The sequence below is a fragment of the Micromys minutus genome (assembly GCF_963924665.1).
Source record: "Micromys minutus genome assembly, chromosome: 1".
Taxonomy (NCBI): domain Eukaryota; kingdom Metazoa; phylum Chordata; class Mammalia; order Rodentia; family Muridae; genus Micromys; species Micromys minutus.
Window position 1 is genome coordinate 69,032,420 of NC_137969.1, and position 15,413 is coordinate 69,047,832.

The 15,413-nt window shown below is 45.6% G+C and overlaps 1 protein-coding gene across 2 annotated transcripts in view; it reads left to right on the forward strand.

Annotated features, from left to right (window-relative positions):
- The first annotated feature begins 3,725 nt into the window (after window positions 1-3,725).
- CADM3 (cell adhesion molecule 3) overlaps window positions 3,726-15,413 on the forward strand; it is a 29,390-nt gene continuing 17,702 nt past the window's right edge. For both annotated transcript variants that reach the window (XM_080922931.1, XM_080922932.1), the window contains exon 1: window positions 3,726-3,938. In XM_080922931.1, coding sequence (XP_080779057.1) covers window positions 3,857-3,938 — 82 coding nt within the window. In that variant the 5' untranslated portion in view covers window positions 3,726-3,856. The remainder of the gene's footprint in view (window positions 3,939-15,413) is intronic.

A 15,413-nucleotide genomic window follows, 5' to 3' on the forward strand; every position in this document is an offset into this window, starting at 1 on the left:
AACATAATCATGTTACAGCATGTTTTGCACTGGTAAGGAACTAATAAATTTAACTACATTAGGTAGCTTCTGGTACTCACTCAAGATACTGTGTATATAAAGCACTCAGCATGAAGGCTGGCAAATGAAAGCTTCTCAGTTCATGGGACCTGTGACCATGTTTTAGTCACAGGTAAGTTGCTTTCCTAGTTACCAGCTCAAACCTGGTTAGAATGAAGATACTGGTTAAATCTGATAATTAAGTTGGGGCTGCTATTAGGACTGGTGGTTAGAATCCTTAATAGATTAGGGTTAGGATTAAAATTAGAATTCAATTAAGGTTAGAATTAAAACTCATACTGAGGTTATTATTAAGGGTGCTGTTAATTAAAACTGGATAATAGAAGCAAGGGGTGGCATTGCCAAGTACTGGTTTAGTTGGGTAGAAAATTGAAGAGGAAAGCAGTGTAGGAACCTGCATAGGGTCTACTAAGTCACCGAGAGGAGAAGGGTCAGAGTGTGAGGAAGGAGCTGAGTAGGGGCTAAGTCACATCTTCTCGTGGGTCTTCCCTATAGGTGCCACTGATCTCTACCAGATGAATATATAAAACTCACCCTCTACAAACTGAGTTCCTTCTCTCTCCCTTCTGAGCAGAAGCCGCGTGGGGAAAGAATGCCCAGGGCCCACACAGCTGTGTCTAGCCCAGCACCAGTGCCAGTATCACATTCCACACCCCCAGATACCCAGGCTGCTGCTGAGTTGACAGGACCATGCAGGAGACCAAGCTGTCCCTCTCTTAACTCTCCCCGGATCCCCACAAATCTCACTGTAACTGCCATCCCTGCAATCCCACAGACAACCCACCTCAGACCGTGTGCAAGTCTCTGGAAGACGCACATTGTTGTATGTCACAGCATTTTCGAGTGCAGAGTAACCATAGAGATCACAGTCCAACATAGCTACTTACATTCTACCTATTTTTATGATGCGCGGATCCTTGCAGGTCATTCTTTCTTTGTAAAGCCCCTTTCCTAAGCAAATGGCATGCATGCTTGTAAAGTGGGGGTGGGGATTCAGCGCAGATAGGGTGGTAGTAAAAAATTATAGAGGATGGGTTTTTCCAAACAGAATGTACACCCCGTGGGAGAAATTACCATTCCAAGATAAACAGAGGAGGACTTTTCAAATTAAACATTGCTCTCAATTATTGGATCTACTTCTCCTCAGTCTTCCTACCTCCAAGAGGTCCGCCCTCTCTGTCCTTCACCCAGTCCTGTTAGCCTTTACTAGCTAGCCACTGAGCACAGGATGCTAGCCTCTTGGCTTCTGAGCTCCATTTTCCTGATCTTTTCAACAAAGACCCAATTTAAGAGGATGATCTTGAAGGTCCTTTGCTACCAAAATATGTTTTTATTCCATAATTCTAAAAAGCAAGTGGCAACTTCATATTACCAAGAACTAAAATACTGCCAAACTCATGCTGATGATGCAGGGAAGGAAAGAGGAGCCAGTCAGAAAAGAGCATTCCAGAGTCTCATTTGCTAGCCTTAATAAAATCTCTCCAAAACAGCTCCACTTCTCCCCCCCCCCATCCTTGGTACCCATCCATCCCTTGCAGTTACAGTAGAGGGCGGGGCCAGTGCAGCAGTCCTCAGAGAATTAAGGACAGGCAGAAGGGGCTGTGATGCAGCAGATGGAAAAGATGGTTAATTAAAGGACTTTGGGACTTAATCCTATACCCAGCCTACCCCCACCTAATTCACCTCCACACACCCCTTACCCCTTTCTATCTAAATCCCACTTACACAATGGCTTAGGTTAAGGTTTCTCCTAGTTTAAATATAATACTCTTTATCCATCAAGAGCCTTTAACTGAAGAAGCCTAATTTTTCTCACCATGGCTGGTAGTTTGTTTTGCTTTGTAGTTGGGTTCTGTATTATTTTACCACACCCCTTCCTTTTCATACCGACCTGGTCCACCTCCATCAAAAAGTCATATCTTCCTGCACTTGCCACCTGCCCGATCCAGGTTCCTCCTTGTTTACACCCACATCTCCACATTCCTGCAACATACAACATTCTATCGCCACGGCTTGGGTTTCAAGACAGTAGTGATCTCAGAGAGGTAAAGTGATTTGGCATCACCAAGACAGGTCAAATCAGATCTTGTTTAATATTGTCTAGGAAGAAATAATAACCTCCTAGACAGCCAGGATATGTCCAAGGGGCAAGCAAATTTCTTCTCTAGAAACTTTAGACTCCAGAAACAGTGCGTGAAAAATATCTGAGCCGCCTGCAGGGGCACCCTGAACTACTCTCTCAGCCCCAGATCACTGCCTGTCACTTAGACAAGGCTTTACTGGTCACAAAATATGTTCTGCAAGCTGTCCTCGGGTTCATAGATGACAGAGGCATTAGCTACATCACCATAAAGAGTTAAGAAGCCTTGACACAAAAAAGGAAAGATTACCCAAACATTAAAGACTAGGACAGGAAGGTAGCAGAGAAAATGGGCTGGAGATGTTAGCAGAGCCACCCACCTCCCACTTGTAGAATAAAGCACTATGTACCTTTCTCTACCATTCCTAATGCTGGGTCTTCTATTTCTAAGTGGATATAAAACCTGGATTAGATCTGTTAACTTCCTTTGGGTTAGATCAGGTATTTTTTTCTAAGAATTCTTAACCTACCTAAAATTCCCTGATTTCTGCAATTCTAAAATTTAGAAATGTAAGCTAGATTTCAGCTGAATGAACCATGAAAAATCCTCTTTTTAAACACAGGAAAACTCTTTCAGAGATAACCTGTAAGAACGGCAAACACTAGGAACTTGGGACTCTTGAGTGTGAGCAAGTGCAAACAGTCTCATCCATCTTCTCTATAGCTTCAGAGAACAAGAGCTGCATTACTCACTGTTTCTGGGTCTGTAAGAGGGTCTGTGGGTCTGGCTTTCACCCTGGGATCTTGCTAGCTAAAAGTTGAGAAGACTGAGCAGAAAGGATATTGAGGGCTAGTTTGGGGAAGGAGGGTCTAAGACAGAGCATGGAAGAGGGAAATACCAAGTAACTTTACAGGATACTTCCTTGTCTAGTGTCTAGAATAATGTCTTTAAAGGGTGCTTGAAGGAGATTGGGTCCGGTGGCCTCCTGGGGTCGGCTTTGCAAAGGATGTTGCCTGGAGACACAAATTGTTGCAGGACAGTTAAGTAGAGGTCTTGAGTAAGAGGAACTAAGGAGGCTTATGCCTAGGAGAATGCCTTGAGTAATTAGGTACCCTGGGGAGGCATCCTTGGTCACACAGCCGATAGGGGTGTCCTAGCTTTGGGGATCCCGGTTGCCTAAGGAGAAGGCGGGGCCGGAGGATCTCAGGCTAGTGGGCACGCCCTTGCCCAGGCCTGCAGTGGACTCTTTCGCCAGCTGGCCCACCGCCCTGTCCACCTCTCCTCTCTCCACCCCAAGCATAAGAGGGGTGCGCATGGGGTCCCACTTCTGAGTCAGCTCCCTCCCTTTGCTCCACACCCGAGTGATGCTGGAGGAGCTCCCGGGGGAGAAGATGGAAGGCACCACAAAAGAGCGGAGGGGGTGTGGGAGGAGGGGGGGAGTAGGGAATGCGGCATCCAGGCCCCCCCGCCACCAGCCCAGCCCCCCGTCACCCCCCCTCCACCTCCAACAGAATGGTTTGCTCCGAGCGCCCTATTTAATCCCGGCGACTGCAGCAGCGCTGGCTCCCTCCCGGTACCCGCCTCGGCCCCGGGCTTGGAAGCCGCTCTGGGGGCGCCCCTTTGGACAGCGACGCCGGCTATCTAGAGCCCCCAGCCCCAGTCCCTGGAGATCCAGGCTCGCCAGCGCCCAGCCAGGGAGGTGGCCAGGAAGCGCGATGGGGGCCCCTTCCGCCCTGCCCCTGCTCCTGCTCCTCGCCTGCTCCTGGGCGCCCGGCGGGGCCAATCTTTCCCAGGACGGTGAGTGAGGGAGGGGGCGGCGCCAGGGGAGGTGGCTAGTGCCCTGAGATTGGGGTTCGGATTGGGAGCCGGGCGCAGGGAGCCTGTTGGCTTTGTTTGGAAGCGAGGGTTCAAGTCGCCAGCCTCTTGGAATACCCTTGTGTCTGTCTCTGAGCATCGCTGTCTCTGAGGACCGTGGGGTGTGCCGGCGTGTGCACCCTCTTGTGTACACGACCGACTGTGTATTTCTGCGTGTGCAGCAGGAAGGACCTGGATCTCGGGGGTTGCTGTCTATTTTGAGCAACCGGGGTCTGGATGTGTTGATGTCCGTGTGTGTCTGGGTGTGCGCGTCTATGTTGGTGTCTGGTGCTGCGTTTCTGTGTCAGAGTCTGTGTGTATGTCTGTGTCAGTGTGTGTTGGGGGCGGAGTGAGATTTGTCGCTGTTTCAGTCAGGGCGTGTGTTGGGGTGTTTGTGTATGTCTGTCTGTAGGGGTTGGGTGGCCAGAACGATCCCCAAAACTGCTGTGTGCAAACATTTCTGCTCCCCCGCGCGTCCCCCACCCGCCGCGAAGCTCTGAGTGGGCAGAGAAGGGGGCCTGGGTGAGGCTGTCGAGGGGGGCGTGGGCAAAGGAGAGGGGGCTTCTCCTTGAAGCAAAACAACAACACAGGGCGGAGGGGACCCCAGTTTGGCTCTAGTCCTGGTGGTGGTAAAATCTGGGAAAGAAAACCTATACTTGGGTGCGGGGCAGAGAGAGCAAGATATTTGGGAAGAAGGATCTACGAGGAAAACCAAAGCTTTCCTGAGCTGAACATTAATTTCTCCAAATTTAGGGTGGGGTAGCAGACTAGCATCTTTGCCCTGGTCTGAAACTCAACCCTTCTTGGGGCTGTAAAGGTAAAGAGGTGAAGGAAGGGAGTGGGGGGGTGAAGAAAAGAGGCGGGGCCAGGGGAGAGGGGACTTGGGGAAGAGCCCCTCCCGCCCCAGGCCAGACTATGTAGGTCAGCGCTGTGGGGGCACCTCAGCCTTCTTAAAGGCTGCTGGTGGTTAATAGGGTGGCTTTAAGAACTGTGTAGGGATAGGAAGAAGGGCGCCCCAGCTCAGAGCCTCAGGTTCCCGGAGGAGGGAGGACTGACAGTGGAGGGACTAAAGGAATGCATCCTCCTCACTCCCGCGGCCTGTCAGAGGTGGGCTGGGTGGGGGAGGGGAAAGGGAACAAGACCCGTGCAGAGCAAGGGGAAGTGGAAAGAGTAGAGGGGAGGGTGGTGGCTATGCCCGGCCAGATGCCCACAGGGGGGAACAAAACAGAAAGGACCGCAGGGGAGGAGAAAGGGGAGGCGGTTCCTGGGCGCTGGACCCAGTGACCAGCAGGGATGGGCACAGGGCGGGGCGGGGTGGAGAGAGGAGGGGTTGGAACTGGGGAGGATGATGTAGAGAATTTCATCTGAGGAAAGCTGGCTGAGAGCCAGGGTGCTGGCAAAATAATAGCTCCACCTTGCCTGACCTCTTCCCCTTACCCTGTCTCCATCCTGGTAAAGAAGCTTCCCCTGGTATGGGGACCCTGGGGATCCCCTCTCTACAGTTGGTTGGCTGACTCTTTCCACTCTCTACTCCCTACACTCTCCAAAGGGAGTTCCTACTATCACCACAGAGATGGCAGTCCCTTTTCTTGTACATGGAATCCCCTGTCCCCAGAGGACTGAACCAAGGGGAGATGAGCAGCCCTGGGGGAAAGAGTGGGCTCAGTGCAAGGCAAAGACTGGATACCTGTGCCTCAGTAATGACACTCCTGTAAGGCCTCGACTTTCAGTGCAGACCCTGGCTTCCCCACACTCATAGCTGAACTAAAGAAAGCTAATGCCCAAACTACAGTCTTTTGGCAATGGGAGCTACGAGTGCCAACCTCAGACCTGAAAAGGGCAAAAGAGATGTCAAGAAGCTGCAGGGTCCTTACCTTTAGGCAGAGCCTAGAATAAACCTGTTCAGTGACCACATCTTTGTGTGTCCTGTGCCTGGCTCTCTCTTGTTTTTCTGACTTGGGAGTCCAGCCCCTATTTAAGCTTCAAGTACAAAGAATGAGAACATTTTATCTTAGCTTAGAAGAACAGTTAGGGCAGAAACTTACAGGAAAGAACAGAAAGCAGTAACTTTAGCGTGAAGAACTGAAAAGGATGGGTCAGGGAGAGGGAACGTGAGTAAGGATATTCCTTTCAAAGAAAATCTAACTAAGCTTCCAGAACATCCGTGTAGGGTACAAAACCCCAGGATGCACTGATGTTTGAGATGTAACCACCAGATATCCTGTACTAAATTGATTTTGTACCTTGATTTATGAGCTAAGAAGGTGAGCTCCAATGGTGGAAAAATACATAGACTCATGGATAGCAGCAACCTGGAAGGCCATTCTGACTAGCATCAATCAGGTGATCTGGTACCCCTGAGTTCAACTGGGGTTCCTGAGCAGGGTTCTAGATAATATAAAACTCACCCTGCAATGTTGGACCAGGCCCAAACTAGGAGATATGTAGTGTGAAGACTTAAGGACCAAGTAACCCAGCAAGCTGATGCTTAGATCATCAGGGGTGAGATGATTGGGAAGCTAACTCCACTGAGAAGAAGAAAAACAGACTTCATGTACCTCAGAGGTGTAAATCCCCCTAGGGCACAGCATACATATTTTAAGCTCATAAAGATGAGCAGGGATTGAGAATCCGGAACAAGACAGGGCCAGCTAGTTCTATCTGAACCTGGCCATTAGTGCTGTGGCCACATGCTTAGGAATTCACCACCTGCCCTCCCTTCTGGTCTTTCTCCACTAGTACTAGCAGAAGTTGGCCGCTTCCATTTGAGAAACACAAGGCCTGTGAACTTAATGCACCCTGTGGTCATGTCTCTGGTGAGCAGCTCGACGTGACATTCGGCACGGTGGCCAGCAGCCTTCTTACGGTTCCTCATTCCCCAGTTATTTTCAGTACAGTGATTTAAGCCAGCAGAAGGACAACCTTGCTTTGCTCTACCCAGGTTATAGCAACTAAACCTTGTATTTTAACTAGCCCACACAGGCATATCTTTTTCTTCCCAATGACCTTCTGTCCACTGCCATGCATTCTGCAGCCCCCTGGCCAGGTGCCCAGTGTAGAGATCATGCCCAATGTGCTTGAGAAGCCCAGCATTCTCTGTGGCACTGCCCACGGGTCTGCTTGGCAGATCTACTCCACTGAGTTTCTTTTCCTTGTTATTACTGTAAGGGTTCTGTCTGTTTTTATTTGTTCTCTTCTTAGTTCTAGCTATCACTCTTGGGAAGGACATACTCTCCCTTAAGATTTGCACATCATCTGACACACAGAAGTTGAGTCTACAAAAGAGACACTGGAATATAGGGTCTAGTAAATTTAATGAACATCCAGACTGTCTATTGTAGGATATCTAATGGCCTCAAAAATCATGCCCAGGTTTTTTGTCCTAAGTTCTGCGTAGGCTTAGGTGGCACTGTTGATTTTCATATTTTCTTCCCGGGACCCTGGTCTCTCATTCATTTAGGAAAATTGATGAAATTAAGACCTGTAGTCTTTGCAGTATGGCTGGCTTCTCTATATTTTGTAAGCTACACCTAGAGTTTGCTATAGTCCAAAGTTCTCTGCCCTCCACTGAGGGCCAGTAGACTGCACTTAGGCTTTCTCCCTGCCCTCTTCCAACTGAAGAAAGGAGAAATACCTAGTCTAACTTCAGGAATGACATGTTGGAGATATTCAGCATCAACTTGAAGAGGGTGACTCATAGTTCTGCAGCCATAAAATTCCACAGATGGCTTGCTTCTTTTTGGTGTTCTGGTCATTTTCAAATAGCAGACAGGACATGATGCCACTGCTCTGTGAATCCTGAGATTGGACTGAGGCAATTTTTTCCGCTCTTGCTTACTCTACTTTCTCTATCTAATATGTAGAATGGTGTTTAAAGCAGCTTTTTCTCAAGTCATGTGCTGGGGGAAAATCTTCACAGTTGTCAGAGAAAGAAAACCCTTGGGGCTGTGCCTAGTCACATTCTTCACTGCTTCCTACTCCAGCGGAGCTGCCGGAGCTGCCGACTGGCTCCACAATCCCCTATCTGTCATCTGAGCCTCAGTAAGGGAACGAACGTCATCTAAGGATGGCAGTCTAGATTCCTCATTCTCCTTGAAGCAGTCAGCTTTTTGCTGAATGAATAATCTAGAATATTAGAAAAGTAGAGTAATTATATTTTTATTTCATTTTTCTGTAGTTCTTGTGATTTACCCAGTAGAGTCTTAAATGATACATAGGCTTTCTACTACTAATCTTTACCCTAGTCCAAGATCTTCTTTTCTTTTTAATGTCAGAGGCTAGTGCTTCCTGTTTAACTATTGGCTACAAGCCAATATACTGGAACAGTTTGCTTCCTGTATGGGGTCATGTTCTAGAGGTACACTCATAGTCTGTGAGAAATGAAATCTCCACAGAAATGCTTGTGAGACAGAAGAAGATGGAAGTGAGGGAAGAATAGAAGAGAAAGGAAGGGAGGGAGGAAGGGTAGAGGATAAATCAAAGTTAAGAAGGAAAAGAGGGAGAGGGAGAAGGTGGGAGAAGGAGGGAGAGAGGGAAAGAGATCGAGAGTCAGAATCATAAAAGAGTCTGACATGCCGCTAAGAAAAGATTCAAGTCTCTAAAAACACACTCAAATTAAGGATAAACACTCTATATCATTATAAAATGGAGAAGAATATGTCTCCAGAGTAAAGATCCACCACTTCTGCCAAGATTAGAAATAGTGATGGTTCTTTATAAGGTCGGACTCAGCTCATGTTAGAGTTCTTAAAACTATGCAAGTAAAACCCTAATCCAGTAGTTGTATGTGACAAGGCAGTCCATTCTGTTCCTGAAAAACTAACCTTTCAGGAGTAGAACACATAAATGTTAGTTTCTTTCCACACATAGTGGCTCATTAAAGCTGCATATTCATCATCAAACTATCAAGTATTAAAGACTTTTATTAATTTACCAAAATTCCCTTAAATGTAAAAGCCAGGAACTAAATGTGTCCTGTAAAATAAAGGATTTTAAGCCCTGATGACAACACTCTTTTTGAATGTTCATGGTCCCATTTTTCCTCTCCTTGTATCATCAAATGTTAACTTCTTATAGAAAATTGGTATCATCAGAACATAGAAACTATCAGATGGCTATAACATTTTGGCTTTCCTGTATCCTAGGGTTTCTATGAGTATCACAGGAACTGGATATTATTTCCTTTATTGGACCATAATCCTAAGTATAATTTTAGTAACATATAGCAAATAAAATCTGGTGGTGGTCCTTGAAATATTTTGGGTGTATACAACAGACTCAAATGAAATCCTTTAAAAATGGATTTAGAATAATGGTCCTAACGAAAGTTCAATATTAAGTTCTGTGGGCACTAGAGCTTTCTTCTTAACTTGTGATGACAGGTTCCAAGTCCTCTTTCAAATAAGATACCTGTGCTTTGAGCTCTCCATGGTGCTGGCCTCTCATGGTGACACTCCAGGCTCTTCTTGTTGCTCTCCATGGTCCTGCTCTACCTTTTGCTTTATAATCTCTGCTCTCACAGGGCAGTCCTCAGAATTTGGCTAAACAACCACCCCCCACCCCCACACACACCTTTCACTCAGTCAGAAATGCATGCAGATCTTCCTTTTAAAAGGGAGGCCAAACCCTGATACAGGAACATTGTGAGTTCCCCTGACCAATTCACTGTAAGAAGGAGACAGAAAAGTAATTCTCAGATTATAGATGTTCAGGAAACTGGGGTCCAGAGTGTCCTTAGATGGCCTAAAAATAACTGCATGTGATTTGGTACCTTGAATCATAGTATAAACAAGACCTGCATGTGCTGTAGTTTAGATTAAGATGGCATTGCTCCTGTGTTAGGTGGAGAGTAGAAGGAATCTTCTTCTGTCATAAGCCTACAGCCCCTAATAATACCCTAAATCTTATGCCAGCTTTACCAGTCCTGCTATAACACTTGATTTCCTTCTTCCCTCTACATCAGCAATGCAAACATGATATGTAATAAAGTGTTTTAAAACTAGGTAATAGAGGGCCCCACCATATAAGAGGAATAAAAACTAAATATCAGAGCCCTGATTCATTTCTTCCACTTTTATGGAGAGAATGGCCTTAATCATAAATTTCTCATCCTAGGTTAATGTCTGTAGCCAAATCTCAGTAAACGTATCCTTAAGTGGACTCTGTTACACATCTGCCAATAATCCGATGGCATCAAGTGTGACATGTAAATTTCAACACAAGAGTATGTCTACATGTATGAATGACCTAGAGAGGAGTCTAGCTGGAGAAGTACAATGTCAGAATGAATCTTCAGGGCTCCTCCTTTATTTCCTCACTTGAAACAAGAAGAAGCTTCATTACCTGTCAAGGGCAAGTAATGGAAGTGATTTATCTCTGTGAGTGGGCCTTCTGGAGGATAGGATTGGGGTTACAGCAACAGCTGGAGCATCTTGCATCCACTAATTTCCCTGAGCCCCACACTGCAGTGAAGAACAGGACCTATTTCAAGAAGGATTCAAATGCAGAGATTCTAACTTTGTTCAATATGTCCTTCATCCCTCACTGTGAAATCTCGCATCTGGGAAGGTATCCAGGAGCATAACAAAGCTATATATATTTTTTTTAAGAACTAAAAGTCTGCATTTGCTAAAGACTTATTTTTCCCTTCCCCAGCTAGACTTGTCCTAATTATATATTGATTGCTAATTATAAGCACCTTTAGCTCATTTACTTCTAGTTCAGGGTCAAGAAGGTCAAGAGTATCACCTTGGCCTGAGGAAAAGAAAATGTGATAGAAGTCTGTGACCTGGCTATCCATCTATAAGGAGGCTACAACCTCTCTCTTTGCTTTCATGATTGTCTTAGGCATTAGCAAAGCAGGATGGAGTTCTTGTTCTTTAAATATCAGGTGATACTGAAAATAGACAGGACCCTGTCTGGAGTGTCTATTCATTTACTTTACCTACTGTTTCTTGGCACTTGCTTTCCAGCCTAAGAGTCACCCAGGTTAAAAACAAAAACAAAACAAACAAACAAACAAAACACTTCTAAATGAGAGTTTGTTTATGGAGTTTATTTATGATTTAAATACTCGATACCCTTTAGCAATACATAAAAACTCTGATGAGTACATCAGTAACAGGTATCATGGAACATGGCATCATGTCCATCTTTTAAAGAGCCTGAGGCCAAGTTCTTTCATTATAAAATGAAGGGACAGTCTTGCCATCTGCTCCTAAGCATTTGTCATTTTTTCAAATGCAAAATTACAGTGGGCCCATGGTGCTTGCTAGTTCTTACACTTCCTAATAATGGAATCTTCCCAAGGACACAAGATATGTTGTTCCCCCTCCAACTTGCAACCTATAATCTCACACAGATATAAAACACACCATCACTAAGCCCGTGAGCCTTCCATGTTTTTATTTATCCTCAACTGCTGCTAATGCCAAGTCTTTTCTGGTTTCCAAGCCCTGGAGTCTAATGTCAGTGACAGATGGACTGGGCCTTAGCCCTGGGGAGGAGAGGATTCTGGCCCTTTCCTGGGGAGTTTGAGCAGAAGAAAGATACTAAATTCTGCTTTGGGGGAAGCTCTGAGGTTAAGCCATATGGTTTTCTGGAAGTAAAGGGGTTCTGATTAATATGAGCATGTGAAGCAGGCCCTGTATCTGGGTCATAATAAAAGCTGTGTGTCTGTGACAGAAAAAAACAAAAGCAGACATATGAATAATGAGAATCCCAGTGATTCTGAAGGACACATGTTGGAGAGAAAAAGGATGACCACCTTGGAAACTGCAAACATCTTAGGGAGCAAAGAGGAGAAATAACCACACCAAAGCTGAGACAGTCAATGGAGGCTTAAAAAGAGGAGAAGAGGGATCTTTCTGTCAAAACAACATTATTTATCATTCTGGAGACTGTGAGATTTGTAGGCTTGGAAGAATGTGTCTGTCTCATAGAAGAGTTAAACTCCCAGAAAAGCATGAAGTAGGGATGGCATGTACAATGAAGCATTCTTTAAAATACAGATCTTCTTTTTTTAAGTGATAAGAATTAGAGAGAGAGAGAGAGAGAGAGAGAGAGAGAGAGAGAGAGAGAGAGAGAGAGAGAGAGAGAGAGAGAGAGAATGAGAATAAATCTCAGTTAGGCTTAGGGGAATCCAGGAAACTAGAGTAGTGTGGGTGGGTGTGTAGAGTGGAACACATTTTTCTTCATGTAACTCTCCTAACCACTGCCCTGAACCTGTCATTCACACCCTGCCTCTGATCATCCAGTGAAGGGAAACAGTAAAAACAAGTCAGGAATATTAGAGCCAGCAGAGATAAATGCCTTCCCGTATGCCTTGTAGGAAATTAGACTTTTCCAAACCATTGTTATCACACCACACCAAGCCATCACTCTAGAAGATCTAAAACACTGCCCAAACAGTAATGTCCAGGAAGGAATGCAGTAAGATGGAAATTTGCACATGCATGCAGACAGGTCAGGTACCCAGGCACCAGGTAGTTTTGGCAGGATGTGAGAAACATGCTGGAAGCTCTATTTGAGATCTTGAGCCTGCCAGTAATTTGTGTGTGGGGGGGGGGTTGTTTTGGTTTTTTGTTTGTTTTTGCATGTCCCCCCATGATTTTCTGAGCTTTCCGGCTCAGTCTCAGTTTCCTATCTTACCATAACCTTTCAGTATACTAAATGAATTCCATGTTCACTTCTGTTATGTTTCTTTTCCAAGATGCTTTCCTGAAGTATGGGGGATGCATATTTTTCTCAGTGTATCATGTGCATGTGCATTTGTGCATGAGTTTCTCTGTCTCTGTCTTCTCTTTCTCTGTCTCCCCCCCCCTTTGTCTAAAAATAACAAATTTGTGGGAAAGGTATACTTTCCTACTCAGTTTAAGTGGACATGCAAAACTTCACATAAAACCAGCCTTTAGGTTATTGCACTAGAATACCAGCCCATATCAAACCTTCCATAATTTCTGAAGAATTCAAACACTGTGGGAAGGCATGGGGAGACAGATCCTGCAAAAGGCTGTCACCATCCCAGGTACCATCATATACCTGCATAGTTTGTTCTCCAGAAGTTAGTGATGTGCTTCCGTGCTCTGCCTTCTCTCTCCCTCCTAGGCTGCTGGTGCAGAATTCTAGAGGCTTGTGAAAGGGCTAAGTTGAACAAGGAGCTGTTTGGGATCAGATGCCCCTCCTCTTTGTCTCCCAACTGCGTGTGTCCTTGTTACAACTCAATATTGGCTGCAGAGGGGCTTGTTTTGGTTGGGGGCCAGCCCAGGGCTCCCTCTCAGCGCTAATGCACCAAGAACACTGACTCAGTAGCAAATCAAAGCAACAGCTGTCCCCACCTCCTTCTCTGCCACCCACTTCCCAGTCTCTCTGCTCCTCAGAATCTTAACTAAGTCTGTGAGCATCCCCCAAGCCTACTGCAAGCCCACTTCTGCCTCCAGATATTTTTTTTCCTTCTAGCTTAAGAATAGGACACGTTCTTCTGCTTTTTTCTCCACCCATCTAGTCTAACCCCTTTCTCTTCCACTTCACACTCAAGTGCATGTTCCCATGACTGTGAACAGTGCATGCTCCATCAAGGTAGAGTCAGGAGCATATTTGAATTCATACATAAGAGCATTTGTGCCTGAGTGCGCACCACACACACACACACACACACACAGACACAGACACACACACACACACACACACACACACACACACACACACACACACACACAAAACAATCTTATTCTCATGGCCACTGCTTTTAGCTCCTAAGGACACAGCAATGGCCTCTGCCCTTCAATTTCCTCTTCTGAGGAAACTGAAGTCTATAGGCAAGACGTGGCATTTGTGACACTGTTCCATCTGACACAGCTTCGGAGATCATTTCTTCATCTCCAACTTCTCCAACCTGTCTGACAGTAAACTCACTTCCCTTGAGGTTTGAGGTCCTTCCCAAGTGTAAGATTAGAAGGAGGATAGATATCACCAGATAGAAAAGTCACACTCAGTGGCAACTTTGCAGTCTGAGTTAGCTAGCTTTCAAGACTCTATGATGCTGTGATAAGAACGAAAGACTACAGTTATCACCTGCCAGCCTGTGGGACTTGTTCGAAGTCTTACACTTTGGGGCTTTCTGTTTTTCATGGTAACTAGAAATGGCTGCACTTGGGCTGCGGTTCAGCGGTTTGCAGACACGCATGCTCACAGACACATACACAACAGTATGGACTGACTGCTACTTAGGGCTGTGTCAGTTCTGAAAATCGATATTTATGAGAGTCGTCGTGGAGAAACTATTTGGGGCAAATTAATTTTAACAGAAAGAGGAGAAAAATTGAACTTTGGTGCCAAAGTCAGAACAAGCATTCCTCTCATCCTAATAGTCAATGATCTTAAGAGAAATCAGCTCTGGCCATTAGGGGTCAGTAGAAAATACTGATAGAATATGGAACCTAACGGTAGAGCTTAAGAAACACACAAACACACACACACAAACATACACAGACCTTCATGACAAGGTAAATCTTTATAGTTTTTTCCCTAACATTTGCATATTGGAAATGTTTCCAAATGACTGGATTTTTATTTACTTTTAATTTTATCGAGAAAAGAGTATTACACCAAGATAAGGTCTTCATTTTACCTCCTTCCTCACACCGTCCTACAGGAGCTAGCCACCTAGTCTCCTCTTTACTGAGCTTGGAAAACCTTTTGTTTTCAACCTGCTGAGGAAGGAACCAAAAGATGTCTCTGAAATGCATCATAAAACCTGTTGGAACCCAGATTTAGTCTCTCCTAACCTGATGCTCAGACACTGTTAATAGTGTGAAAATGACACAGTCCAAAACTCCTGAGCCTCTGACCCAGGCCTTGGACCAAACTGAAGGGTTAATTACCATAATAAAAGTTCCTTCTGGGAGGAGTGGAAATCTACCCTTCCCCCATCTGTTTCCACTTACATCTTATGTGCCTCTTAGGAAAGTAAAATCAAGCCAGGAGAGAATAATGACTCTGGGCCCAAGAGGCTTCTTGACAAACAAGGCTCCAGGAGGGGAAAACTAGACAGTGACAGAAATCATATAGGGAGGAAGGAGAAGGAGTAAAACCTCCTCTCAGCAAGCCACTGACAGGGGAGCAGGAGAACACGGGGAGCAGCAGCCAAGGCATGACTGAGCTCCTGGGTTCTGAAGTGCGCCTGAGGGATGGAAAGGAGGGTGTGTGTGAGGACTTTGTGATCTCACTGTGGTACAGACTCCCATCCCAATGGAAAAAGAAGGAAACACACCTGGAATACAGAGGGGGCCCAGAATCAATTAACTCTCCTCCTAAGGCCAGGCCTCCCTCTAACTGTTCCTTGAGGTCTCAGGCATGAACAAACAGTGATCTAAGAAAAAACTAGGCAACCTGAGACAGGAATGCAGGTAAGACAAGAAT